The 26,679-nt window shown below is 45.1% G+C and overlaps 1 protein-coding gene across 1 annotated transcript in view; it reads left to right on the top strand.

The window, feature by feature from the left end:
- The window catches only part of dipk2ab (divergent protein kinase domain 2Ab), a 56,127-nt gene that overhangs the window by 24,134 nt on the left and 5,314 nt on the right, over nucleotides 1–26,679 (top strand). The window contains exon 3 of the mRNA XM_080752307.1: nucleotides 14,422–14,725. Within this exon, the coding sequence (XP_080608433.1) occupies nucleotides 14,422–14,725 (304 nt within the window). The remainder of the gene's footprint in view (nucleotides 1–14,421; nucleotides 14,726–26,679) is intronic.

Below are 26,679 nucleotides of genomic sequence, written 5' to 3'. Positions count from 1 at the left end.
CAGCAGTCCCGTCACACACAATGCAGCCTGTTCTCCGAGACACACACTGCTGAAACGGACGGGACACTGAGTGAACAAGCAGATAATCTGAACACAAACCGCCTCCTCCCTTCCAAGAATTCTCTGCGGCGGGCATTTTAACGCAAATGTGAAAGCAAACATTAGCAGAGCTTTGAGCAAACACTAGATACTTGTTTTGCATTTTTGAAAGGGTGTGTGTGTGTGTGTGTGTGTGTGTGCGTGTGCGCCTCCTTACCATGCTTGATTTAATGAGGCCCAGCCTAATCTAATAGGACGCTCATCCACTTTAGCAAAGTAACAGAGCATAAACTAAAGGTACAATAAATCTCAATGCCTGCCTAGTCTGTGGGTCATGTCTCTTGAGAGATCACCAAAGTCTCCTTTTATTTGTTTATTTTTTATTTAATCACAGACCACAGCACCCAGGCTTTGGCCCGACCTCCCCCCTGTCTCCCATGGTCTACTCAAACGTCTGAGCCTGTGGTCCATATTACAAAAATGTCAAGGGGCCACGGGCCAGTTGATGAAATGTTATTACTTGATAACTTCTCTCTTTTATTTGCTTTATTTCCACATAACGTAAGACAAGTGCAATGTGCATTATGTTATGGCTTGGAATGCCATTTACATTCTGTCAATGACACAATTAGTAATCAAAGCAATTTGCTACTGTGCAATTAGCATATTCCACACAAATGTGCATTTGTCTGCTATTTGTCTGGGTTGATATCTGTCTGCCTGCTATCAAGTGGGATAAAGATAGCTGAGCGCATCTCTCTTTCAATTATTTATGGCTTGGCCCACATTCAATACAAATGGCTTTTTACAGAAAATAAACTTGTGAACTGAAAATAAATAGTTATGGCTAAGGAAAACAAAATAAAATCAAGCAAAGTACTTAAAATAGATATCCCAGACTTTTTATCTACCAAATGGCCAATGATGCAGTTGTAGAGCTACAGTAGGCTACATCTCTCTTTCATTTGATTTGCATTAGGCCTACAATGTCGTTTTGGGTATACTAATTAGTTGGGCAGAGCCACTGGTAAAGAAAACAGCAAAAATCAGCGATTTCAACGGCCGCTTTCAAGATGTTTTGGCCTTTATCTCTGAAACGGAAGGTCCAATCTACTCAGTTTGCTGGTGGGAATCGCGGGCCGGAGTTTGAGTATCACTGGTCTGCTCAATGGCTCGAGGTCCACTGGCGAATTGTATGTTTGTTGCCGGTCTGTGATTGCCATTTTGTTTCAGGGTCTAGAGGGATTGAGATGCTCTTACCACATGAGAGGGGGGGCCTTGTATATGGTGCTTAACCCGGCTTCAAGGGCTCCCAAGCCCCCTTTTTTCCTTCTCTTTGGAAGGTCCTTTGTGTACGGAATGAATCCTGTTAGGATAAGACAAGGAGTTATCTGAGCCTGACTCCTCTCTGCTGGCTGTGCTCCCTGGAAGGAGGCCCTGCTGGAAAGAGGAGTAGGAGGAGGAGGGGGAGGGGGGGGGGGTTGGAGCTAGAGAACTCTATGTTAGGGATGGGACGATAAGCGATATTATCGTTTATCGCCATAAAAAACACTCACAATAATCGTATCGTGGAGATTTAATATATTGTGATATCGTCCTCCGTCATGCACTGGGATCAATTCGCCTTTTATTTGCTGAGCTGCATATCCGGTACCACTTAAACCCTCTATAATTGGTAAAGGGTACTTATAATATTCATACTTGTCTTTTTTTCACTCTATCAAATGTCTTTGCCAAAAAATAGCCGATCTACAAGCTCACAATGCTCACAATTGAGTAATGTGGCCGGCATTGCTGCTGTCCACTCTTTCTAGGAAGGCCTCTGTTTCCAGTATTTTGAAGTCACTGGCAATAAATCTTCCCCTTTTCTGTATCGCGAAAATATCGTAAATCGCGATTTCTTTTGTCACAATAATCGTGATATGAAATTTCCGTATCGTCCCATCCCTACTCTGTGTGTGTGTGTGTGTGTGTGTGTGTGTGTGTGTGTGTGTGTGTGTGTGTGTGTGTGTGTGTGTGTGTGTGTGTGTGTGTGTGTGTGTGTGTGTGTGTGCACTCCAAAGCCTTGTGGAGTGCCCCCACCCCCCCACCCCAATTTGAAAGAGCCAGACTGCTCGTGTTACCATAATCCCTTCTCTCTCTTTCGTTCTACACACACACACATGGCAGCTGTGTTTGCTTAGGTAAATGCCTGTGGCAGTGCTAAGCTTAATTCTGTACATCTCTGAGGTTCCTAATGTTATAACCCCCCCCCCCTCCCGCCCCTCACGCTCGGCTTCCCAGAGAACGGGAGAGGGCAGCCCCATTCATAACTCTCCCCCGGCCCTATTTTAGATAGCTGCAGCCAATATGGGCCGGTAACAAGTGGCTCTTTACTACGCTCTCTTCCTCTAGAGACTCTGACGTCTAATGTTAGAGTAAGACCGTGGCTCTTATCGGCCAGCCTGCAGTACTATAATTTACTACTGCATTATAGCAGTGCTGCACACATGGCTCCTGTCAGAGTAAATTCGGGGGTGTATTACAGATGGACTGTAGCACATTCAAGGCTTCCACACCACAGCTCAGCACTTGGCTCTTGTGAAATTATTGAGTTGAATGAACGATGAGTTGAATGAACCCCCTCTCGAAGAAGATCGTTTACATGTCTTTGCCCACATTTCCAATACTTTTACTAGTACTCCACCACATCTCAGATCCAAATATTGTACTTTTACTTCACTACATTTATTTGAAAACTTTAGTTACTAGTTACTTTTCAGATATACATTATATTATAAAACATACATAAACCACTATTTTATACCAAGGCTGTTTGAAAATAGCCGATCTACAAGCTCACAACGTGTCGCGATGCGACGCGTTGTGAGCTTGTAGATCGGCTATTTTCAAACATTTTTGTACTTTTACTTTTGCTACTTTAAGTACATTTTGATGCCAACACTTTCATCCTTTTACTCAAGTACATTTTGAATTCCAGACTTGTACTTGTAACAGAGTATTTCTGTATTTAGTAATGATACTTTTACTTAAGTAAAGAATGTAAGTACTTTTTCCTTGTGTGGCCCTTAAAACCCACAACTAGTCGCGTCCAAGAGCCATGTTGTGCCCAGCCTTGTCCTCCTGCCCAGGTGGGCTACCTTACCACCTAGACTTGAGTCGACACGACTTGCCCATGACTTAATACGCTCCTGCTCCTCCAGCATCCAGAGGGAATTATGTGAGGCCCTGTGTGCCGCGGCTTAGATCCAGGTCAGCAAGGGGGTTCAGCTATCAGCTCGCGAAAGGGGAGCAAAGCAACCCCAAGCTGCACTGTCCTCCGCACTCATTTCTCATCCTGCTCCCATTCTCTCTCTCTCTCTCTCTGTCTCTCTCTCTCTGTCTCTCTCTCTGTCCCTCTCTCTCTCTCTCTCTGCATTATAGTTTCCCACTCATGACCTAACTAACCCATTTCCGTCACTGGTTGGCATTGGCTACTGAATCATACATGCACTGCCTCGTCTTGTTTCCGGTTCATTGTCCTGATAGATTGTTTTGTTCATTCTCTCAGCTCCAACTTGATTTATCAGTCTAATTCATTCTTACCAACCTTTTTTTGTGTCTTTATCTCTTCTCTACCCCCCCCCCCCCCCCCCCCCCCCAACCCACCACCACACACACACACACACACACTCTAATGCCAATCTCTATCTGTCTTCAACACAGAGTTATAAGCCCCCTATGTCTGCCGTCAGCTGTGCACCCTGTGACTCGGCCCTATTTGAACCACATGTCTGTTGCAGAAACGAGGCAGCCGCTTCTGTGTATTTCACACACACACACACACACACACACACACACACACACACACACACACACACACACACACACTGTTGACTTCACAGACTGTCTCTCGCTAGCATCCAATCTGTTTCACACACACACACACACACACACGTCTCTCTCTCTCACACACACACACACACACACACACACACACACACACTAACAAACACTCAGAGCTGGGTGCTCTGACTAGGCATTTCCTGGCTCCTGTGTCTGGAACAGAGAACCCCGTGCCCCTGTCTTGTGGGTTTTGGGGGTGGGGAGAGAAAGAGAGAGGCAGAGAAAGAGAGGGGAGCAAAGAAGAGATTTGAAGGCGAAACGGGAGAGGAGGAGGAGGACGGCGACGACTGAGCAGTGAGCACCATGTGTTCCAGGATGAGGTGCTCTCTCACAGATCTCGCTGTGAACTGTCTGGGTTTTTAAACTTTAATGGCCAGCAAAATGCCAGACGGGGGGTCGACGACGCACCCTCCAATTCCACAAGGTCAACAGCAAAGCGGCAGCATAGAAGACTGCCAAGCGATTCCAGCCAGCCAGACGGCCGTGGTTGGGCTGCCTAGCCGATAACGGTCTGCCTCCCTCAACGCTAAGCCCCACACTTTGATAAACAAGCTTTGTAATGTCCGTTTTGGTGTGATGGGGTTGAAGGAGATGGTGGTTGTTTGTTGGGTGTCTGTCTGATTGTGTGTGTGTGTGTGTGCACCTCTGTCTGCCACATTTCCTTGACTTGAGCCCTGTGATCCACTGAATCTTCCCTCTTTCCACTGGTCCTGTCTGGACCTGTTTGCTGGGATGCAGAGAGAGGGGGTGTGCAGGAGCGGATGGAAAATGCAGAGAATTTTTACCACGCCCTTGGGGGGGCACTAGCTGAACACATGAAACGCTTGTGGCCGAGCTGCTAATTTTCTTTGTCTGTAATGAGCGAGAAGCTGTTGTGGTTGTGGGACCGAAGGCAAATGTTTCCTTTAAAGTTTGCTGCTATAAACACTGGTGTAGTCTCATGAGAGCGAGAGAAACACACACACATGCGCGCACACGCACACGCACACACACACACACACACACACACACACACACACACACACACACACACACACACACAGACAGGCACGTAGAGAAACAGACAGACATTGAAAGAGAGAAACGAAGAGAGATAAGCGTTAAGAGAGAAGAGAGAGATGGACCACTGTTCTTTGCAGACAAGCCATGCCGTGTCTCGGGAGACACTCGTGTCTACCCGGCCTGTGACTAGAAGTTGTTATCGGGCATCCCAGGTCACGTTGCATTTCGTTCACATGCATGTGTACATGCTGTCTCACACACTCCCACACAAACACACATGTACACACCGAGCCAACCATAACCCGCCCTGCCACACATGCACGGCACACTCGGCACCCTGCACACAAAAGGCACTTGCAGGCCCCCCAACAAACATGCCCACGCCCTCCCTCGAGTGACCCAGTAGAAGGGCATGCCTTTGTCAGCAGATGCCGGGTCGCAGGTGTGTGTTCCTGTGCCTCGCGCTCCATTCGTTTCATCCTCTCCTCTGGAGGCTGGCCATTTGTCTGTGGCCCTGTTTCATTTCAGTCCTCTCCAATCCACCTTCCCCCAGGAGGACGCCAGCATGTCGGCAGTATTACCGGGGGAGGGGGGGGGGGGGGGAGGTGGGCAGAGGCACAACGCTGTAATGGCCCTGCTGCAATCTTTGAGATGAGATTGGTTTGAATTTGGGGGCCAAGATTTCACCAGGTGATGAAAAGATGCAGGTTTCAAGACATTGTTATTGGGCCCAAATCGAAATGCAGGGGCCTAAGCAACGTGTCTGGCAACAGGTCATGGATTTTGCAAAGTAGGCGAAATTGTCTCATATTAATGATAGCCAGAGCAACCGTAAGACCTTTGCAGCAGTTAAAGTTGCTGGATCGTGTCATTGGCAATTTTGCATCATCAGCTTTTCTGAATGTCATTAGCTGCGTTGGACGATGATGGGTAAAATTCACTACCTGTGCCATCCTTGCTCGCGCGTGCGTGCACTCACACACATGAGGAAACGTGCATGCCCACTCCAGGTCCACACCGAAGACAAAGTGCACTGGATGTAATATCAGGCTCGACTTTCCAATTTATCCCCTCCCCACACCCTCAACGCCTCATTGCGGATGTTAATGACTTCTGCAGAGTAACCGTTTAAAGAGCGCTAAAGGGAAATGATTGGTGGGACAAGTTGGGAGTATTTATCAACCTCTGCAATAGGCATTGTTTGAATCGAAACCTGTAGGGCACCCACTTGTACGCAAACGGTTAGCTCGCCTCGCCCCAGCGCTCCCTATTTGTTGGCTTGTCAGCAATAAAGCATTAAATATTGCAGTCGTCCAAAAAAGGTGGGAGAAAAAGAGGCCGTGTAGTTGGCGAATCTTCCGGTAATTGCGGGAGGAGTATGACAGGGGCTGACAGAGTGGCGAGTGAGCAACGTCTTTAAGAGCCAGGGACTCGGACGGACATGAAGGCACGAGCGGCCGACAGTGTCTGAAAGTAGCCGTGGGGCATCCATCCGTTCCCTTTTTCCATCCATCCCCATCCTCCACTTTCCCATCACCCCATCTCTCTCTATTCCATCTGCCATTTTTTTTTTGTTGTGTCCGCTCAGACCTCAACCTGACAACAAAAGGGAGAAGAGACAGAGAGACGTGTCTAGAGTGCAGGTCATCGCAGCTTTTATTCCTCCTGTCTGCTGGAGCGGATACACGACAGTCTTCCCTTTCTATGTTCTGTTTGCTGTCTGCAGAGAGCTTTCTTCTCTCTCCCTCGCTCTTTCACTACCCCCCCTGCCACCCATCAACCCCCATGGGGGAGGGCTGTTTTTTACAAAGACTGTTTTAGCCGTAGCTTTGGCAGGCTGGCTTTTGTCAACAAGGGTAGGAGCTGCTTGGATTTGCAGCGGCATAAAGAGATCTTGGGGGGTTTGAATCCGGGTCAAAGGGAGCCGGACCTAATGGGGATGAGCTGTAGACTGATTCCTCTTCCACTAAATCGTTCTATATAGACTTGTAAGTTAGGAAGCCATTTTAGAAATTTAGCCTGTTAAAGCTCTAATCCTAGAATCTGTAATTGTGAACATTTCCCATTCCCCCGGCATGTCTCAGTAGGAACAGATAATTTCCTTCTGTTAGTGCTCGTTTTTTTAGCTCCACTGGTTTTGTTCTCGTTTAGCGGCTTCCTTTTGAGTGTTCCTTTAGAATGTTCCTATCTCCTAACACTTAAACCCTACATACTTGCGTTGACTGTGGTCCCCCAGGAGTCTAAACCTGGTCCCCTCCTTATTTCCCTCTATGCCAAATCGCTTTGCTGAAAATAGCCAATTTTTCTGCAAGCATATTGTGGCTTTCTCAGAATAGGCAGTTTTAGCTGCACATAACCGCAGATTGGGTGGATTTGTGTCATGAAAATTAATATATTATAATATACAGTATATATAATTATAATGGCGGATTGGGTACACAAAAAAGAAGGAAGACTGACGACCCAAATCATATGTAAAACAATGCATTTTTGGGATCTCACAACTAAGAAAACTAATGTTGTGGAATACCAAAAATAAATATTATTTTACATGCGGATGATTTATTCGGTCACAATACAGCTTCCATCTGGAATCGCTCAGAGATTGGAACTGATACCGCCCACGTCAAACTAATCAGCGGCAGCTACTGGCGGGATCTTAGCGATACCGGGTGTGACGCCATTGAGAAGCGCCTGTTGCACTGTAGTTCTTTGACTTGGCCGCAACCACGAACAAGTCTGCTGCTACTTTGTGACCGTACCAGAGTTTGCACAGCGTGGGAGAGAGACTTTCCTGCTGGCACAGCTACTATACGTCATGTACTGTAGAGTAGACACGTCGTTAATATGATTGGTTGGAGTTAGCACGCCCAGACGCTGATAGGCAGACGCTCCCATCCGATCACCTGCTGCCAATTAGCTTGAAAAAAAAGGGACGGCCTTCTTCAGTGGCTGGGCTTGAGCAATCCCAGATGGATGCTGTATTGTGACCTTAAATAACTTGTGAACTCAATACCGCCACCATCTGGTTAATTAATAGTCAGGTTAATCTGATGCTGGGTAGGGTGGCCTTTGTGAAGCATCTGTGGTGGACAATTTCATCATAGTTTGTGCCGTGTGTCTCATGTCGTTGGCAGTAGTCAGCCATTAGTTCGGGTCCAATCACCTGACTGAGTATGTTGACTCGGGAGGAGATGGTCAGAGAGGGAGAGCTCCCTGTTTAGCTGTTCGGCCTGAGCAAATCGAAGCATGAGAAGAAGTGAACAGCAAACCATTGTTGAGACCAAGGCTCTACAATGCAAGTATTTCACTTGCATTTACCCCTAAGAATATGTGTACATTTACAAGCACAGTGTGCAGACAACCGTAATCATTTCAACTCAAGTAAAAGATAATTCATTCAAAGGAATTTAAACTTTTTTGTAATCTATTATAACCCATCTACATGTCTTTTCAGAATCATTCTTGATACTATTAAGTAATCCCAAATCAAATATTGCCATCATTGACATCACGCTCTGAAATCACTGTGATGATCAGGGAAACCACACTAACAGAATCCCTTTTATGCCCATATACTGTATAGAGTTCCTTGATGTCATCAATATAAAGCCCATATCTAACAAGATAGATGTGATGTGTACTCTCACAGATACACCCTTCCCTCTCAACTCAGGTCTGGGACCACTAAAACGCTAGAAGACGTATTTTAGACCAATAGTCTGTTGCATACTTTGCTGTGAGTTACACCAAGGCTCAGGATGACACTGAGAGACAGACAGCTGCTGGAAGCCAACACACTTGTGTCTGGCCCGCAATTGATTGGGCCATCTTGGGGAGACAGACCTGACTGGCTGCTGCTCAACTTATCAGTGGCCTCACCTCATGTGCTGGCTGTTTTTAAAGCGCCTTTCAGACGGGAGTTGACTGACACGCCCTAGTAATTCATTTTCAATGAGACGCCGGCGATTATTTGGGACGCGCAGAGAAGTTGAGGCGAGCGGGCACGAGCCCGTGAAATTGTCACACGTGTGCTCGTTCACACACGGACTCGCTCGCGGGCGGCAAGAGCTGGATTGGGGTCATCTTTGTAAAATATCACCCTGCGTTTACTCACGGAGCGATTGTGTTGGTGTCTCCACCGCAGTGCGATCCCCGCTGCTCCAAGCGCAAACGCCCGCTTCATCGGCTGTCCGTCTGTAAGGCGCTTAAGACAGATTATTAGAGAGCAAAAGTCAATGAAAGGCCTATCTGCTAACCCTAATTTACAGGGATGGGCGATATGAAATACCGATATAATTAGATGCCATTATAGACGATAACAGATATAAACAGATGTCAATATGATCTAATTCTGTATTAAAAAAAAAAAAAAAAATGTCCAACTTGTTGACCCTCTTGAAAGCTTCCCCAGAAAACACTAATAGAATCTGCAGCCTTCATTGTCACAAAATGCTTTTTAAAAATAATAATCTATTCTACATAATTAAATAAAATAATGTCTGAAACCGATATATTATTTTGATATCCTTGCATTTTAACTCTTATTGTGCCTATCCCGAACTAGTTCGGGATAATTATTAACGTCCTGGGTGCCTATCCCGAACTAGTTCGGCTTTAAAAAAAAAAAAAAAAATTATATATATATCTTTTTTTTTTTCGAGCCGGGCCGCCGGCCGTCATCTGTTTACACGGCCCGCGAGAGCGTCGCGCCGCCGATATTTACCATCCACTCCAATGCAATCCAGGATCTTTAGAGCTCATTTTCTCTGTTCCATGCATATCCATGAGGTGTGCAAGGTTTAATCATGGCTAAATCGCCGAAAATAGGGCTTCTAAAATGCTTGGTAGCCAATAGCTAACTTCAAGCTAACTTCATCCTGTCCCTGTTCATGCACAAAGGAAAGTGTTCAGGCGCGTAATGGCTGCGCACGGCTTGTGCATATACAGCGCTTGTCTATGGTGGATTCTATGGCCATTGGGCGCCCTCTAGTGGTGAAAAGGTGGCACTGAAAGGGTTAAGGCCAACATCAGCCGAAACCAATATTATCGCTTAATTGCCCATCCCTACTAATTTACGTGTGAGTTTCAGACGCAGACAATTTCTCCTAATGACCAGAGATTTGTGATCCTTGTCTTAAGCTTGGATATGTAGTGTAAGAGCAACTTCCAACTCGGGCAGCGCCCAGATATTTGTACAGTGCACACAACTTGTTGCATCATGTTAGACAGCACAAGCAGACACAGTGTTATGCTTTTTGACCTCTCCTACTCTCACCAAGTAGGGTACGTGATAGGGAGCTTAAAGAGCAGCATGAATTGCAAAGAAAAATTAAAGAAGAATGACTCGTCTGCGGACAAAGGCACCCCGGCAAAACCCAGATGAATCTTGGTCTAGCGTCTAGAATGCTCTGCTGGCTCTGTCTGTACACAATGCACCAGTGTGGCAGGAGTCCAGCAGCTGGCCTTCAGAACAGTACAGGCCAGGAGGTTGGTTAGAAATGTGTTTTTTTGAATAATTTGTAGCTCATGAATGTTTCAGGGGAGCGAGTGCCAACATGCATATCTAAAAGAAATAAAAGGAAAACCTTTTCTCTGTAGTGAAATTGAAAGGCGGCGAGGTATTGAATTACCCCACAGATGTAAGGCGAGAGGCGACGTTCACAATTGTTCACACCTTTACTCGCAGTGTGTAGCCGTCTTCCTCTGCTGTTATCTCATGAGGTGATTGGGTTTCACGATATGAGAGCGAGCGGGAGGAGTGTGGGCAGGTGCTGTGAAACATGAGCGCCAGTGTTTCTGTTTCTCTCTCTCTCTCTCTCTCTCTCTCTCTCTCTCTCTGCAGACGCCGTCTGCCAGGAACAGGGGAGATTTGTAAGGTAGCGATTTTGTACTGTCATTATGTCGATATATGGCGAGAGTCGAGTGCTTCGTTTTAACAGACTGAAACCTGTCACTCAACAATGAACGCTGTGTGCCGTTTCTCTTCCGCTTTCCTCCCTTAATTGGTCCTCTCCTCATCCATAATGACTGTGGTTATAAAACAGCCTAATTTATACCCTACGTTGCTTGTTGGAAATAACTGATTTTTGAGGAGCGACGCTGTGTTGTGCCGCAGAGTATAAATTAGGCTTAAATGGGAGAGGAGGGGGGAGGAGGCGAGGGGCGAAAGAACTAGCGAGAGAGAAAGCGGTAATGAGACATACAGAGTCCAGTCCCTCTGAGGCCTGGCCAGCTCGCCAACTGCAGCTGCCTTGCACTCGCCTCATTTGAGTCATGGTGTGTGTGTGTGCGTGTGAGAGAGAGAGAGAGAGAGTGTGTGTGCATGTACGTGTGTTTTCATGTGTGTGGTATGCATGCGTGTCTGACTCTGAATATGCATATTGTGTGTGTGTGTGTGTGTGTGTGTGTGTGTGTGTGTGTGTGTGCGTGTGCGTGTGCGCGTGCGCGTGCGTGCGCACACTTCTTTGCTTGTTTGAACCTGCCGTATCATGGGCTTACAGCACTGCCTTCATGTGACCCGGCCCGAAGGAAGTTGCAGAGTAAATATGAGAGGCTTTATGAAGCACCTATCCAGCAGTATCCCCCCTGGCTGCCTTTTCTGGTTGCACTTAAAAACACACAGGGAGCTCTCGTCAGTGGAGTTAACCCAAACTGCTCAGGCAGCTTTAAGTAACCCAATGATGCTGCGCTACATACAGCGTGAATTGCTCCGCTCTTGCTTCGCACCACATTAGAGCTCTCAGCTACAACTGCCGCTACCACAAATCGCCTCCTATCAGCTCCGCGGAATCAGCGAGTACAAGCGGTGTACATCAGCCTCATTGCTGTAGGGCTATAACACCAACCAGCCCTGCTCCGTTTCTTTTATTAAATCCAATCCATTATACCCATGCACGGCCGACGCCTTTCCGCACAGCCGTTAGTAGTCCTTCAACAGTTGGTACATAGAAAGCTGCGTTTAGAGCGATGAACACATGCAATGCCTCCCTCACCAAGGCTTATCTCCATTTCTCTCTTAAGTTTGCATTGTCCACAAGGCGCACAAATAGCCTATGATGAGTCCTTAGATTCTCTTAGCTGTGCAGGCAATGAATGATTGGCTGTTTCTTTTCAAAGCTGACATGGATTTCTTTTTTTTTACGCTGAGGCCAGTGCTTGTCTGTATGTATGCATCACCTCACACATAGTCGTAGAGCCGTCATAGGTCCTTCAGCTACCATGCTTAACGTCAGGAATCCGGAATCCGAAGCACCTCCAGTGCCTTGTAGGGATGGGACGATATGAACTTTTCACATCACGATTATTTTGACCAAAGAAATCACGATAATATCCCCAACATCCATTATCCTGGGGCTTAACATTTGCCAAAAGATTGCTGATCTACAAGCTCACAACGCGTTGCAACGCGATGCGTTGTGAGCTTGTAGATCGGCTATTTCTTTGGCAAAGACATTTGATAGAGTGAAAAAAAGACTGTATCAAGTACGTATTTTATAAGTACCTTTTACCAATTATAGAGGGTTTAAATGGTACCGGAGTTGCAGCTCGGCAAATAAAAGGTGAATTGATCCCAGTGCATGACGGAGGACAATATCACGATAAATTAAATCTCCACGATACGATTATCGTGAGTGTTTTTTCATCGCGATAAACAATAATTACGCTTATCGTCCCATCCCTAGTGCCTAGTGGTATACTGAAAGAAATGTAAAAAGGGCGTGAAAGTTAGGGCGTAGTTTTAGTTCATAGAAGTTTTAGGTCGCGGTTGAGAATCTGTGTGGGTAAATGCACTGGAGACCCCTCAACCATACAGTAGGTATAATGGATTGGATTTAATAAAAAGAGGAGCAGTGCTGGTTGGTGTTGTGGCCCTAGTCGAGGGCAGCCATAGCTGAATGGGTAGGGAGGCCACCTGGGAAACACAAGGCCCCCAGTGCAACGCCCCGGTCCATGAGCAAGACCATTAACCCATGACTGCTCCCCGGGCGCTAATGGCACTTGCTCACTGTGCTCCCTGCTGATAGTTAGGGTGGGTTAAATGCAGAGGACAGATTTCACCAATGTGCAAATGTACTGTGGCAAATAACCCCAAAGGAGTTATTATCGTTATTCCCCCCCAGCAACTCTCTTACACCAACATTGTTCTTGTGAAGCAATTTTGTTGTTGGTTTCTGTGGTGAAATATGTATAAAGAGCACCATTTCCATTTGGCCAAAGGAGACGGAGTGTCACCACACTAGTCAACCCGCCTACAAACTGCTAGTTTGTCAATGCAAGGAAGGGTATCACCACATTTTTCACAATACGGTATTGATTATCCAGCCCTTCGTATCGATATGTATTCACATACCCCACAGGGATGCCTTTACTTACTGTACTAATAATAGCTTAAGATTGGACAGGAAGTCATTCTGTTACTAGACTCTGGAGTCACGTGATAAACCTGCATCATTCAGATATTCAATTTTTTTAACCATATTTTTGGGGGCTTTTTGGGCTTTATTGCGACCATAGGTCGCAGTTTACTATCAGAACCGTCACAGCTTGAACGTATCCGTCCGTCCGTCCGTCCGTCCGGACGGACGGGTAACACTTGACACTGTGGTTCCCCTGACACATCACTGTGATATCACAGGTGACATAGGGATGTCAGATACTCAGAGCACAGATCTCCATATACAGTATGGGCATAAACAGGTGACATCACAGTGATGTCAGATACTCAGAGCAGGGATCTCCATATATGGGCATAAAAGGTATTATGTTAGGGATCTCCATATATGGGCATAAAAGGGATCGTATCCCAGATGATGCCCTGTTAGGAAAACCACACCGACAGAATCCATATAAGACAGATGGCCAAGACAGATGGCGCGACCTTTTCGCCCTTAGGCGTCTTACTGGTTTATTGGTAGATAGTAGAGACAGACAGGAAACGGGTGGAGAGAGGTGGGGAGAGACACACAGCAAAAAGATGGTCGGGCGGGAGGCAAGACTGCATGCAGCCTAGGTGCTTGGACCACTGGACCACGGCCCAGGCCGCACCCGTTTCTCGCGTGATTTTATTTTCACCAAATTTGGTACAAATGATCTTGGGGTTCATGTGACAATGAGCGTCAACTACCGTGTACTACTGCAGTGGTTCTCAACCTGGGGGGTCCCCAGATGATTAACTCAATGTGCAACGTTGTTTTCTCTCTCAGTGACAATTTAAGGACTTTTTAATACCTCTAAAATGACAAATTAAACTGTCAAAAATTAGAGCCAGAAATTGTGAAAATAGCGATCTGCATGCTCACAACGCCTCGCGCCGCGGAACCGTGTTATACAAAATGTATGCCTCAACTCTTAGTGCTCATCAGGGTGTGGGGGGTCCCCAGTTAAAATATGATTATTTTGGGGGTCGCGGCCTGAAAAGGTTGAGAACCACTGTACTACCATATGAGCGTGTACTAAAACGACCCCCCTTCCTTCCTTCTTTCCCTCTTCCAGAGCTTCCCGTCGGACGAAGGCTGGCCTTTCGCCAAGTACCTGGGGGCGTGCGGGCGTATGGTGGCGGTCAACTACGTGGGCGAGGAGCTGTGGAGCTTCTACAACGCGCCGTGGGAGAAGCGCGTGGACCTGGCGCGCCAGCTGATGGACATCGCCGAGCAGCTGACCAACAACGACTTTGACTTTGCGCTGTACCTGCTGGACGTCAGCTTTGACAACTTCGCCGTGGGCCCGCGCGACGGCAAGGTCATCGTGGTGGACGCCGAGAATGTCCTGGTGGCGGACAAGAGGCTGATAAAGCAGAGTGAGTGCCCGGGATAGTGTGTGAGTGGTCAAGTGAGTGTTCATGGGTATGGGTGCAATATGCCAGTGGTTCTCAAACCTTTTTAGGCCACGACCCCCAAAATAATCATATTTTAACTGGGGACCCCCCACCCTGACGAGCAATAAAAGTTGAGGCGTTACATTTTGTATAACACAGTTCTATTGTGAAAATTGCAGCTCTACTATGCTCAGAGGCATGGTGAGCATTGTAGATCGGCTATTTTCACAATTGTTTGCCTCTAACAGTTGACAATTTGGCCAATGTTTAATTAGTCATTTTAGAGGTACTAGAAGCTGGGCCGCCCTTCGGGCGGCCCAGCGTCTAGTCGGCGACCTGGCCAACTCGGAACAATGTAAATAGGGAATGAATGCCCCGCCCTTTAATGCAAACCCCATTATACCTGTTTTCATAGGACCCGTTTTGACCATTTGTCTGCCTGTGTCCATTTTTGCCCATATATGGAGATATCTGTATCTGTCTGTCGGTGTCCATTTTATGTCCATATATGGAGATCACTGCAGTTATAGTTCTGGGTCCATTTTATGCCCATATATGCCCATATATGGAGATATCTGTCTATCTGCATCCATTTTATGCCCATATATGGAGATCTCTGTATCTGTCTGTCTGTGTCCCTTTTATGCCCGTATATGGAGATCTTTGTGATTCTGCATCCATTGTATGCCCATATATGCCATATATGGAGATATCTGTTTATCTGCGTCCATTTTATGCCCATATATGAGATTTCTGTCGCTTTTTCAAACAATCGTGGGTCGGGTCGGGTTGAGGCCGAGCACTGCACTACCTGCTGCGGTGGGGAACGCACGTGCCGAATTTGAAATAGGGAATGAATGCCCCACCCTTTAATGCAAACCCCATGAATGCCCCACCCTTTAATGCAAACCCCAATATACCTGTTGTCATAGGACCCGTTTTGACCATCTGTTTGTCTTTGTCCACTTATGCCCATATATGAAGATCTCTGCACACTAGTGATGCGCGGGTCATGTTTTTTTCATAACCCGCACGACCCACAGCCCGCACGGAACATAACCCGCCCGCGCCCGCCCCGCAGGACAATATATAAATCAACAAATCCGCCCGCCCCGCAACCCGCATTTAAAAAAAAGATGGTATATCATCTCCACAATAGCTCATCTTTATATATGGCTCTTCTAAGTACCCAAAGTCGCTTTACAGAAAGGTTTACAGTAGCACAATATTGTCATGGGCTAAATAAACAAACGTGTTGTTCAAATTGGGGTTTAGCCTATAAGACATTCATTCAAAGACGTTCATTCTCTCTGGGGCATCGTCGGGGTAAGAATGGCGTTTCAGGTTTTATGTCAATCATATTTATACAGCGCCTCGCACTTTAAACAGACAGCAAAAGACGGACAATATTAAATCCTGTTGGTTATTGATTAATCACCAGATTGGAGAGATGCATGGGAGCGACTGGAGTCTCGAGGTGAGCGTGCAGTCAAAAAATCCATCTCATATGCGAAAGTTGTGTTTCAAATCGTATCCGTTGACTGGCTGGTTATATAACTTAACCGACACAAAGTATTTATAAACGGACTTGTGTGGATGACAGAGACATATAAGTGAAATCCTGATCAGCGACACACGCTGAATTGTTTGTGCATCTTCTCTGCTGTGCTCACGACCTCACGTTGTGTAAAATGTTGGCAAACTGTGGTTCGCGGTCCCAACAGGAGCGGAATTGGGACGGTCTTCGCACCAAGGAGCGGAGGAGAAACCTCGCTCCTCTCTGGCGCATTTTAAAACTCACTCGCTCGTGCTCGTATTCAAACGTTGTATTCTTATTCTTATAGGCCTACTCTTATTTAGAATAAAAGGCAAATAAGAACAGGAGATTATTTATTTTTTACACATGAGAATGGTATAACCCGCCCGCCCGCCGCCCGCCAATTGAGTCTGAAAACCTCGACCCACCCACCCGCGTGCGGGCGGGTTGGCGGGCGGGTGGGGGCACCGGGTTGATCCGCGCATCACTACTGCACACACAGTACCGGTTGCGGAAAACTCTGATGTCAGACTTTATGCCCATATCTGGAGAACGCGCGTGCCGGTGGGAAGAAGGGTTCTCGAGATACGCGGATTACATACATACATACACATTCACAGAGATTTTGTGTTGACTCATGTGGCGTACGTGATGTCAGAGCCTTTTATGAAGTGATGTCACAATGACTCAGCGCTTGCGCCGATTTCCTCCGGAACAGCCTGATGTCAACAATCAGCTCCGCATAAGGAGATTCCGAACGTTTCGCACCGGTTTCGGAAAACCGCGAGTCGGGTCGGGTCGAGGCCTGGCACTGCACTCCGCGCGGCGGCGGGGAACGCGCGTGCCGAATCTGAAGCCGGTGGGACGAACGGTTCTCGAGATACGCGGATTACAAACAAACAAACAAACAGACAGAGATTTGTCGCATTTATAGATAGATTAAAAAGTCCTGAATTGTCACTTTGGAAAAGTGCAGATACCCTTTTTACACTTAAACTTTATGTTAGTTTGTTTACTGTTGAGTGAAAAAACAATGTTGCACATTAAGCTAATAATCTGGGGACCCCCCCAAAATAATTTGGGGACCCCCCTGAGGGTCCCGACCCACAGGTTGAGAACTACTGCAATATGCATACGCCCATTCCTTCGGTTTCCATGACAATTTATTGCGCACGTTTGAGTGAAAGGCACATCTTAATGACCTGCCAGTCTTCAGTTCTCTGCTCCTCCAGAGCTACAAATGAGTGAAACACGCCTGAGAGTTAGACCCCAGCATATATTACCAAACTTGCATTAGACTATTTCACACTTGGATTGTCAAGCGTCGTTATTACCTATATATATACCTGAGGGAGTCGTCTACTCTCTCCTCTCTCCCTCTCTGATGTTGCACTTCTCAAGAAGGGGAAGAAGGGGGTGGGGGGGGCAAACGCTGAATATTACATGGAACCTTAAACGTTGTATCGATTTGGCGAGGTCAAGGAAAGGTCACGGGAAAGGGAACATCGCTAGTACTGATCTCTCAAAGCCTTGCATGCACCCTGGAATGTAGTCACACAACGCCACCACCGCTACCCCCCCGACCCAAGCTCGTGTGCTGAGTGGCTGGCATGCGTGTCCCCATCAAAGCTCAGATTGTCCTGGATAACGAGCTATCTTAGCTGACCCAGTTTTCTTCCCCCTCCCTCTTTCTCGCACACACACACACACACACACACACACACACACACACACACACACACACACACACACACACACACACACACACACACACACAGAGATGATGATGTGCATACAAGCTGACTTGTTTCCCATCGCCTCCTCTCACTCCCATCTTCCATGGAGGAGAACGGTGGAAAGGTATGCCACCCAGCCTGGCCCTTAGATGTTTCCCTTCCTGCAGAAATCCTATTAAAGTGATAAACGGGTGTGTGTCCTGGTGCTGAGGTGCCACCGCTGTGTGTGTGTGTGTGTGTGTGTGTGTGTGTGTGTGTGTGTGTGTGTGTGTGTGTGTGTGTGTGTGTGTGTGTGTGTGTGTGTGTGTGTGTGTGTGTGTGTGTGTGTGTGTGTGTGTGTGTGTGTGTGTGTGTGTGTGTGTGTGTGTGTGTGTGTCTCTGACTGACTGACTGACTGACTGACTGTGATAAACACATACTATTAGAAATTATTGGCTGGCCAAAACAGAAGGATTGTCACTGCAAACTATGGATTGATGCACAATAATGATGATGATGTCTTGGTGTGTTTCCGCTCAAGCACAATGACTGACGGTGCGCACACACACCTACGCCTGCGTGTCCACTCATGTGAGCATGTGCATCATTGCCAATATATGCGATTATCCACTCTTTTCATGGCAGCCCTTTCTAGCCACGGCAAGGTTGAGACTCTTCTTTGTACCGCAACGTTTTCAGAGCTCGACTAAATCAAGGTACTTATCCCGACCATTCAGAGTTTTAGCCTCAAGAATGAATGTGCGCGCGTGCATGCATAGGGCTGTCACGATTATGACATTTTACATGACTATTAATTGTCACTCAAATAATTGCGATTGAAGATTTAATTGTGTTTTTGTCGTTGAAATTACATTTCTGTTTGGCTTGTAGACTTTGAAGTTGCACATGGCAGATAAGACATAACCTAAATATCAAACATATAATTTTCCAAACAACTCACTCACGCTCTAACGCTCTAACGCTCACGCTTATCTACGTTTATCTATTCACTCGCTTCAGCAACTGATCCCAAAGTTCACGTGGTATTGGCCATTAGCATTATACCAACGGTGACGGAGCCCGAATTTCATTTCTCCCAAATTAAAGCTGTTTATTAGCGTTTTCTACTGTCTGTTGCCAGGGTTACGGTCTGTTCCTCCAGGCCATGGGATCTGGAGCCCCACACACACACACACAGCTCCCTCACTCACAGTTAGGAATGTGCATTCTCTCAGGAATGTGCACTCTCTCTCTCTCTCTCTCTCTCTCTCTCTCTCTCTCTCTCTCTCTCTCTCTCTCTCTCTCTCTCTCACGCTTTCACCAGGTGCGTTTGATGTGTGTCTCATCTTCCAACGGGTAAATAAATATACACTCCTCCATGAGCTGCTCCTTACATTATGATGCTCTCACGCACGCACCAGTTACAGTAACTTTCCCCACAACCCACACTCTGCACATATTTTGGAGCACACATCTTTGAATGGGTAAGGTCTAGTTCTAAGAAATTACTGACATATTTAACAACTTTTAACAGAAGGATTGTCACTGCAAACTATGGATTGATGCACAATAATGATGATGATGTCTTGGTGTGTTTCCGCTCAAGCACAATGACTGACGGTGCGCACACACACCTACGCCTGCGTGTCCACTCATGTGAGCATGTGCATCATTGCCAATATATGCGATTATCCACTCTTTTCATGGCAGCCCTTTCTAGCCACGGCAAGGTTGAGACTCTTCTTTGTACCGCAACGTTTTCAGAGTTCGACTAAATCAAGGTACTTATCCCGACCATTCAGAGTTTTAGCCTCAAGAATGAATGTGCGCGCGTGCATGCATAGGGCTGTCACGATTATGACATTTTACATGACTATTAATTGTCACTCAAATAATTGCGATTGAAGATTTAATTGTGTTTTTGTCGTTGAAATTACATTTCTGTTTGGCTTGTAGACTTTGAAGTTGCACATGGCAGATAAGACATAACCTAAATATCAAACATATAATTTTCCAAACAACTCACTCACGCTCTAACGCTCTAACGCTCACGCTTATCTACGTTTATCTATTCACTCGCTTCAGCAACTGATCCCAAAGTTCACGTGGTATTGGCCATTAGCATTATACCAACGGTGACGGAGCCCGAATTTCATTTCTCCCAAATTAAAGCTGTTTATTAGCGTTTTCTACTGTCTGTTGCCAGGGTTACGGTCTGTTCCTCCAGGCCATGGGATCTGGAGCCCCACACACACACACACAGCTCCCTCACTCACAGTTAGGAATGTGCATTCTCTCAGGAATGTGCACTCTCTCTCTCTCTCTCTCTCTCTCTCTCTCTCTCTCTCTCTCTCTCTCTCTCTCTCTCTCTCTCTCTCTCTCTCTCTCACGCTTTCACCAGGTGCGTTTGATGTGTGTCTCATCTTCCAACGGGTAAATAAATATACACTCCTCCATGAGCTGCTCCTTACATTATGATGCTCTCACGCACGCACCAGTTACAGTAACTTTCCCCACAACCCACACTCTGCACATATTTTGGAGCACACATCTTTGAATGGGTAAGGTCTAGTTCTAAGAAATTACTGACATATTTAACAACTTTATACATAAAAAGAACATTGATAGTGGAAATAGCCAATCTACACATCACACAGCCGATCTATACATCACAACGCGTTGCGATGTGAAGTGTTGTGAGCTTGTAGTTCTGCTATTTTCATTTTTTTTGTATGTTTGGAAACGATTATGACGATTAATAATTGTGATTATTGGCACTGGGTGAAAATGGGTTGCAAAATCGTGGGATAAAAATTATAGAAATAAAAAAAATAATTGTGATTATGTCAAATAATTGTGATTAGACGATTATGTAATAATTGTGACAGGCCTATGCATGCATGCATTGGTGTGTGCGTGTACTTACAGTACGTGTGTGCTCTCGAGTAGCAGGGGACACACGAGGATACTGTAATGAGCATTACGGGTCAGGGGAAACATTTCCGCACGGTGTTAGGACCCCGGGGTTGTGGCAGTAACCTTTCACTGGTTGCCTCGACAACTCAATCGTAGCACTTAGGAGAGCAGGACGGAAGGTGCGGCGCGAGTCTCATCAGTCCAGACAGAGAGCCCATTGATTTGCAAATCAAAACAGTGCAGAAAAGCCACGCGCTGTTCCGCCCCCCACCACCACCCACGTTCTCTCTCTGTCTGTCACATACATATTGATGCTGCGCCTCCTCTTATAGATGAAGAAGACGTGTTAGTGTACTGCTGCAGTCTGCATTATCCAATGGCGCGAGTGAGTTTATTGAGCTGAAGGAAGGTTGTCGCATGCCATATATATATATATATATATATATATACTGTATATATATATATATATATATATATATATATATATATATATACACACACTGTATACACTGTATTATGTACATCCTTCATTATGTCATATACTGTTTAATGTACATCAGTGGTAGGCAACTGGCGGCCCATGAGACAGAACCAGCCCTGCCAGGGATAAAATCTGTCCCGGTAAATGATTTAGTAAATAATTTAGAATATTCTGACTGAAAGTCCCACATCAGGTAGGATGTGGAAAGCATTTTCATTGAAGAAACCAGGTAGAATGAATGTAAAGTTAATATTTACATTATTTGAATTGAATTCTTTCACTGGCAACTTTCCTCTTTTGATGAAAAACATCTCTCACATAAAATAAAACGAACAAACCAAAACTGTTTATCAATGCCTTAACAATATATTGTTTCCCTGTTTCAAGAGAGACCTTGATAACATGAAGGCGCTTTTGTTTGAGTATCACTGTCTCCTGATAACATTTTTTTTTCATTGATTACCGGTATATCTTACAGCCACATTCATTGATTCCACACACATTTCTACGAGTAGTTCTACCACACACCTCTTTATTTGTTATTTTTTATAGAAATATTTATATTATTATTGTATAATAAGGTGCATTGTTGCGTGATCCAGGTCCATAGTCATTTAGGTGTTCTGCCCCACCATCTAATGGCTTAGGGAAAAGGAGAAAAATAACTTGGCCCGAGGCCGGTCTTACTTGCTTACTCTTGATGTACATCATTCAATCACTCTTATTCTAAATCCCTCACTAAGTACATTTACTCAGTTACTGTACTTAAGAACAGTTTTGAGGTATTTTTACTTTACTGGAGCATTTCCAATTTTCAGTACTTTTACGTCTACTCAATTACAATTAAAACTTGATTTACTAGTTACTTAGTAGATTTTGATTATTGTTACAAAAAAATACGTAAACCACTTCAGCCCTATATACATTTCAGCCATTTGAAAATAGCCAATCTACAAGCTCACTTTGCTTTGCGATGCGACACATTGTGAGCTTGTAGATCTGATGTTAATATTTTTATACATTTTATTCATTTGAAAACCTTTGAAATCGGACATACCGCATTCAGTACTGTCTACTTTAGTGAAAGATTTGAGTACTTAGTCCACCACTGCCTCACACTAATACAATAAATACACACACGGACACCTATCACACCAGCTCAGTGGCCTTGTGGTTAGAGTGTCCGCCCTGAGACTGGGAGATCGGAGTTCGATCCCTGGCCAGGTCATACCAAAGCCTATACAAATGGTACCCAATGCATCCCTGCTTGGCACTCCGCATCAAGGGTTGAATTGGGTGTTAAGTCCCTGCGACTGCAACCTACTAGTGCCATATCCAGGGGCTGTACGTGTACATCAAGCTACAGAAACAGGAGATAGGCTCCTCCTGCCCTATGGGCCTCATGGCTCGGCAAGGCTTTTTATTCACTTACACGCCACACACACGCGCGCGCACACAGCGCGCACACACACACACACACACACACACACACACACACACACACACAGAAACGCAAGCGTGCGCACACACATACTGTACATTTCCCTTTGTTCTTTGTTCCTCTGGTGCCTCTGTCTCATACACGTTCACTCAGAAGCGCACACACACACACACACACACACACACACACACACACACACACTCCCACGTACACACACACACACACACACAAACACAGCTCGTACTTGTGAATGCCACCAGTACGGCCGCACTAACAAGTATTTCAGACCCAATGTCTGAGCACGGCCTCAGGCAGACAAAGGGGAGTGAGCGGAATGAGGATGAGACGTACCTGAGAATCCTTTAACATGGAAGGTACCGGGGGAAATGGATGGAGACCACATTTATTTCTTATTTTCTTTTTTGTTCTTTCAACTGGGTGGGCGGGGAGGGGGAGTGTGTAAGGTCAGGTTTTCAAGGACAAGCTCCCTTTTCTTAAACCTCACATACAAAATAGATTTTTTTGTAAAAGTTCATTTTCTCTTGTAATATTTTATTATTTTGACTTTCATATATTCTAGATTCTCGATTTTTTCCCCCCTTTTTTTTGTTTTTTATGGCATACATCTCATGAAAATCAAAAATCCATTCCTCAAAATATTAGAATATTCACTCAAAAGAAGGATTTATATATAATAACTTCTGAAAGGTTATGCTAATTTATGCACTCAGTACTCGGGTCTGGAATACTTTTGAACAAATGTCTTCATCAATGGGGCATGGCATGAAGGTGGTCATCCTGTGGTACTGCTGAGGTGTTGTGGAAGCCCAGGTTTGCTTTGATAGAGGCCATAAGCTCATCTGTGTGGTTTAGTCTAGTGCAGTGGTTCTCAATGTGGTACGTGTACCACTGGTGGTACATGGGCACCCCTCTGGTGGTACTTAGAGGAGTTTCACAAAAATAAGAAAATATATATAAGTAGAGTGAAATAATTATATTATTGTACAGGTAGTTCTTCTGACCAAGCAATTGGTTGAAATAGGCTCTCCGGCTGTGCTGAAATGAGCATGAGGGCACACCTAGCTGTTAATAGAGGATTTGAGAATGGATTAATCACATTGTTTGCATGGGAAGTTCACAGACAAATCTGTTTGATGACCGGTCATCAAATCATTGGCTTAGAAATGCAACAAAAACAAAAAAATCTCCATGAATTCAAGGAATAAATTGGCCTCCTGTGTTAACTGTGCATATATGGGGTGGGTCTACGCACCTGTTTTTTAACATACCGGTATATGGTGGTACTTGGAGAGACACATATTTTCGGAGGTGGTACTTGGTGTAAAAAGTTTGAGAACCACTGGTCTAGTGTGTCTCATCTTCCTCTTGACAACACAACACAGATTCTCTGTGGGGTTCAGGTCAGGCCAGTTGGCTGGTCAGTTTAGCCCAGTAATACCATGGTCAGTACACCAGTTACTTATTGTTTTGGCTGTTTGGGCAGTTGCCAAGTGCTTCTGGCTAAAGGAAATCATCATCGCCATATAGCTTGTTAACCTATGGAAGCACAAAGGGCTCTAAAATCCCCGGGTAGATGGCTTTGTTGACTCTGAATTTGATAAAACAGTGGACCAACACCAGCAATACAATGCAATGCTGGTTTTGCTACAACAAATAGTAACTGGTGTACTGACCATGGTATTACTGGGCTTAACTGACCAGCCAACTGGCCTTACCTGGACCCCTCAGAGAATCTGTGTTGTGGAAGAGGAGACACCAGACACAACCTGCCACGCCCCATTGATGAAGACATTTGTTCAAAAGTATTCCAGACCAAGTACTGAGTGCATACATTAACATAACCTTTCAGAAGTTTGACATTTCTGTATTATAAAACCTTCTTTTGAATGAATATTCTAATATTTTGAGAGATGGATTTTAGATTTTCATGAGCTGTATGCCATAAAAATCCAAATTTAAACAAAAAAAGTTTTGAATATTTCACTGCATTCACAATGAATTCTAGGTTATATGAAAGTTTTAGAAAATTATTTAAATTACCGGAAAATGAACTTTTACTCATTTCTTTTTAGATGGACCTTTCAGCGCTTATCATTGTCCTTGAGATTGAACCCTTCCTTCATTTTTTTCCCCCCAATTCTGCCGCATGTACGTCTGTACGTTTGAATAATGGAACACACTCGTGATGCGGTCTGTCAATCAATCCTGAGGTGTGACGCATAGCTGCTTTTGGATTATTAATTGCCTCACTTCACCTTGGCGTGCGTGCGGGTGTGTGTGTGGGGGGGAGTACACGTGGATCCATCTCCCGTCACTGTGGTGGACAGATCCCCCCCCCTCTGCTCGGGAGGGGGATCCACAGAGGCCCCCTTGGTCGACGGTGCAGCGCTGGATATTTGATTGAGTTGTTCTGACTTGCAAACTGAAGTGCATTAGAAGCGCTGATACACTGATTATGTGTTTGCGTCCTCGGGGGTTCTTTTCCTCAACAACGCTATTGATCTGCTTTTTAATGCAGCAGCACTGATGGCTTTCTCATCATTCCAAGTTATTTCCGCAGCTGCCCTCTCTCTCTCTCTCTCTCTCTCTAAACAGAAAAAGAGAAGTGAAATGAGCTGCAGGTCGGTGGTGGTGGGCTGAAATTGATTTTGCTCGATGAAAGTTGTTTCGTTTTTGTGGAGAAAATGGTAGATGAGTTGTTTGATTTGTTTGCACAAGTCCAAAATAAAACGTCCCAAATAGCCTTTGAGGCCACGCAAACACCTCCCAGGTCCCATAGGGTCAGGTTGAGTTAATCAAGCCTGAATTGTTGCCGCTTTCTCGTATTCCAGTGGTGGGGAAAGTACTCAAATGTTTTAGTTAAAAGTATCAATACTGCAATATAGAAATACTCTGTTACAAGTAAAAGTCCGAAAATTTACTTGAGTAAAAGTATTAAAGTGTTGGCATCAAAATGTACTTAAAGTGCCAAAAGTAAAAGTACAAAATGTTTGAAAATAGCAGATCTACAAACTTTCAAATAGCCTAGGTATAAAATGGGGCTAGGGTGGTTAATGTATGTTTTGTAATATTATTTATCTGCAAAGTAACTAGTAACTAAAGTTTCAAATAAATGTAGTGGAGAAAAAGTACAATATTTGGATCCGAGATGTAGTGGACTAAAAGTAAAAGTATTGGAAATTTGAAAAACTAACTTAAGTACAGTACTTGTAAATGTACCTAGTTACTTTACACCACTGCTCGTATCCTTTAGCCAGAACACCTGAATTCAGAAAATGGAAGCAGTTACTGGATAATGGCACGTTTGTAACCAGTCACCGTCTTTTAATATGTTAAATGCACTTGAAATCAGATCTGTTTCACTTTTCTGGGCAGACCTTTTGAAGACAGAAAGAAACGCCACACACTGCCAACCTAAGCAGTCGGTAACCACGCATCTAAATGCATTCAAACGGATGAGGCATCCTCCTCATGACAATCATGACATTTCAGCTGTGCGACCTTCATTTGATGAAGGCTGCAGGGCTGAAATATCCTGATTTCATTACGTATTCATACGCTGCATTTGGTTCATCAGAAAACAATGCGATACCCCAATAAATACAACCCAATAAATATTTGAATATATTTTGGAATGACTGCAGCCCCTTCCCTTCCACTCTATGAAAATATAATACTTGGAAAGTGGAAGTGAAAGCAATTGAAAAAGTAGAGTGGAATAGAGGGGAAGGAAACGAGGCTAAAAGTGAACTCCAATTATCTTCCAAGGGCGAGGATATTGTTGACGAAAAATAACACAAGGTTTTTGAATATCTCAAATTGCAC

Source organism: Nannobrachium achirus (assembly GCF_963921795.1).
Source record: "Nannobrachium achirus genome assembly, chromosome: 21".
NCBI lineage: Eukaryota > Metazoa > Chordata > Actinopteri > Myctophiformes > Myctophidae > Nannobrachium > Nannobrachium achirus.
The sequence above is the reverse complement of the archived record's forward strand: the minus strand, read 5'-3'. Positions and strand labels throughout refer to the sequence as shown.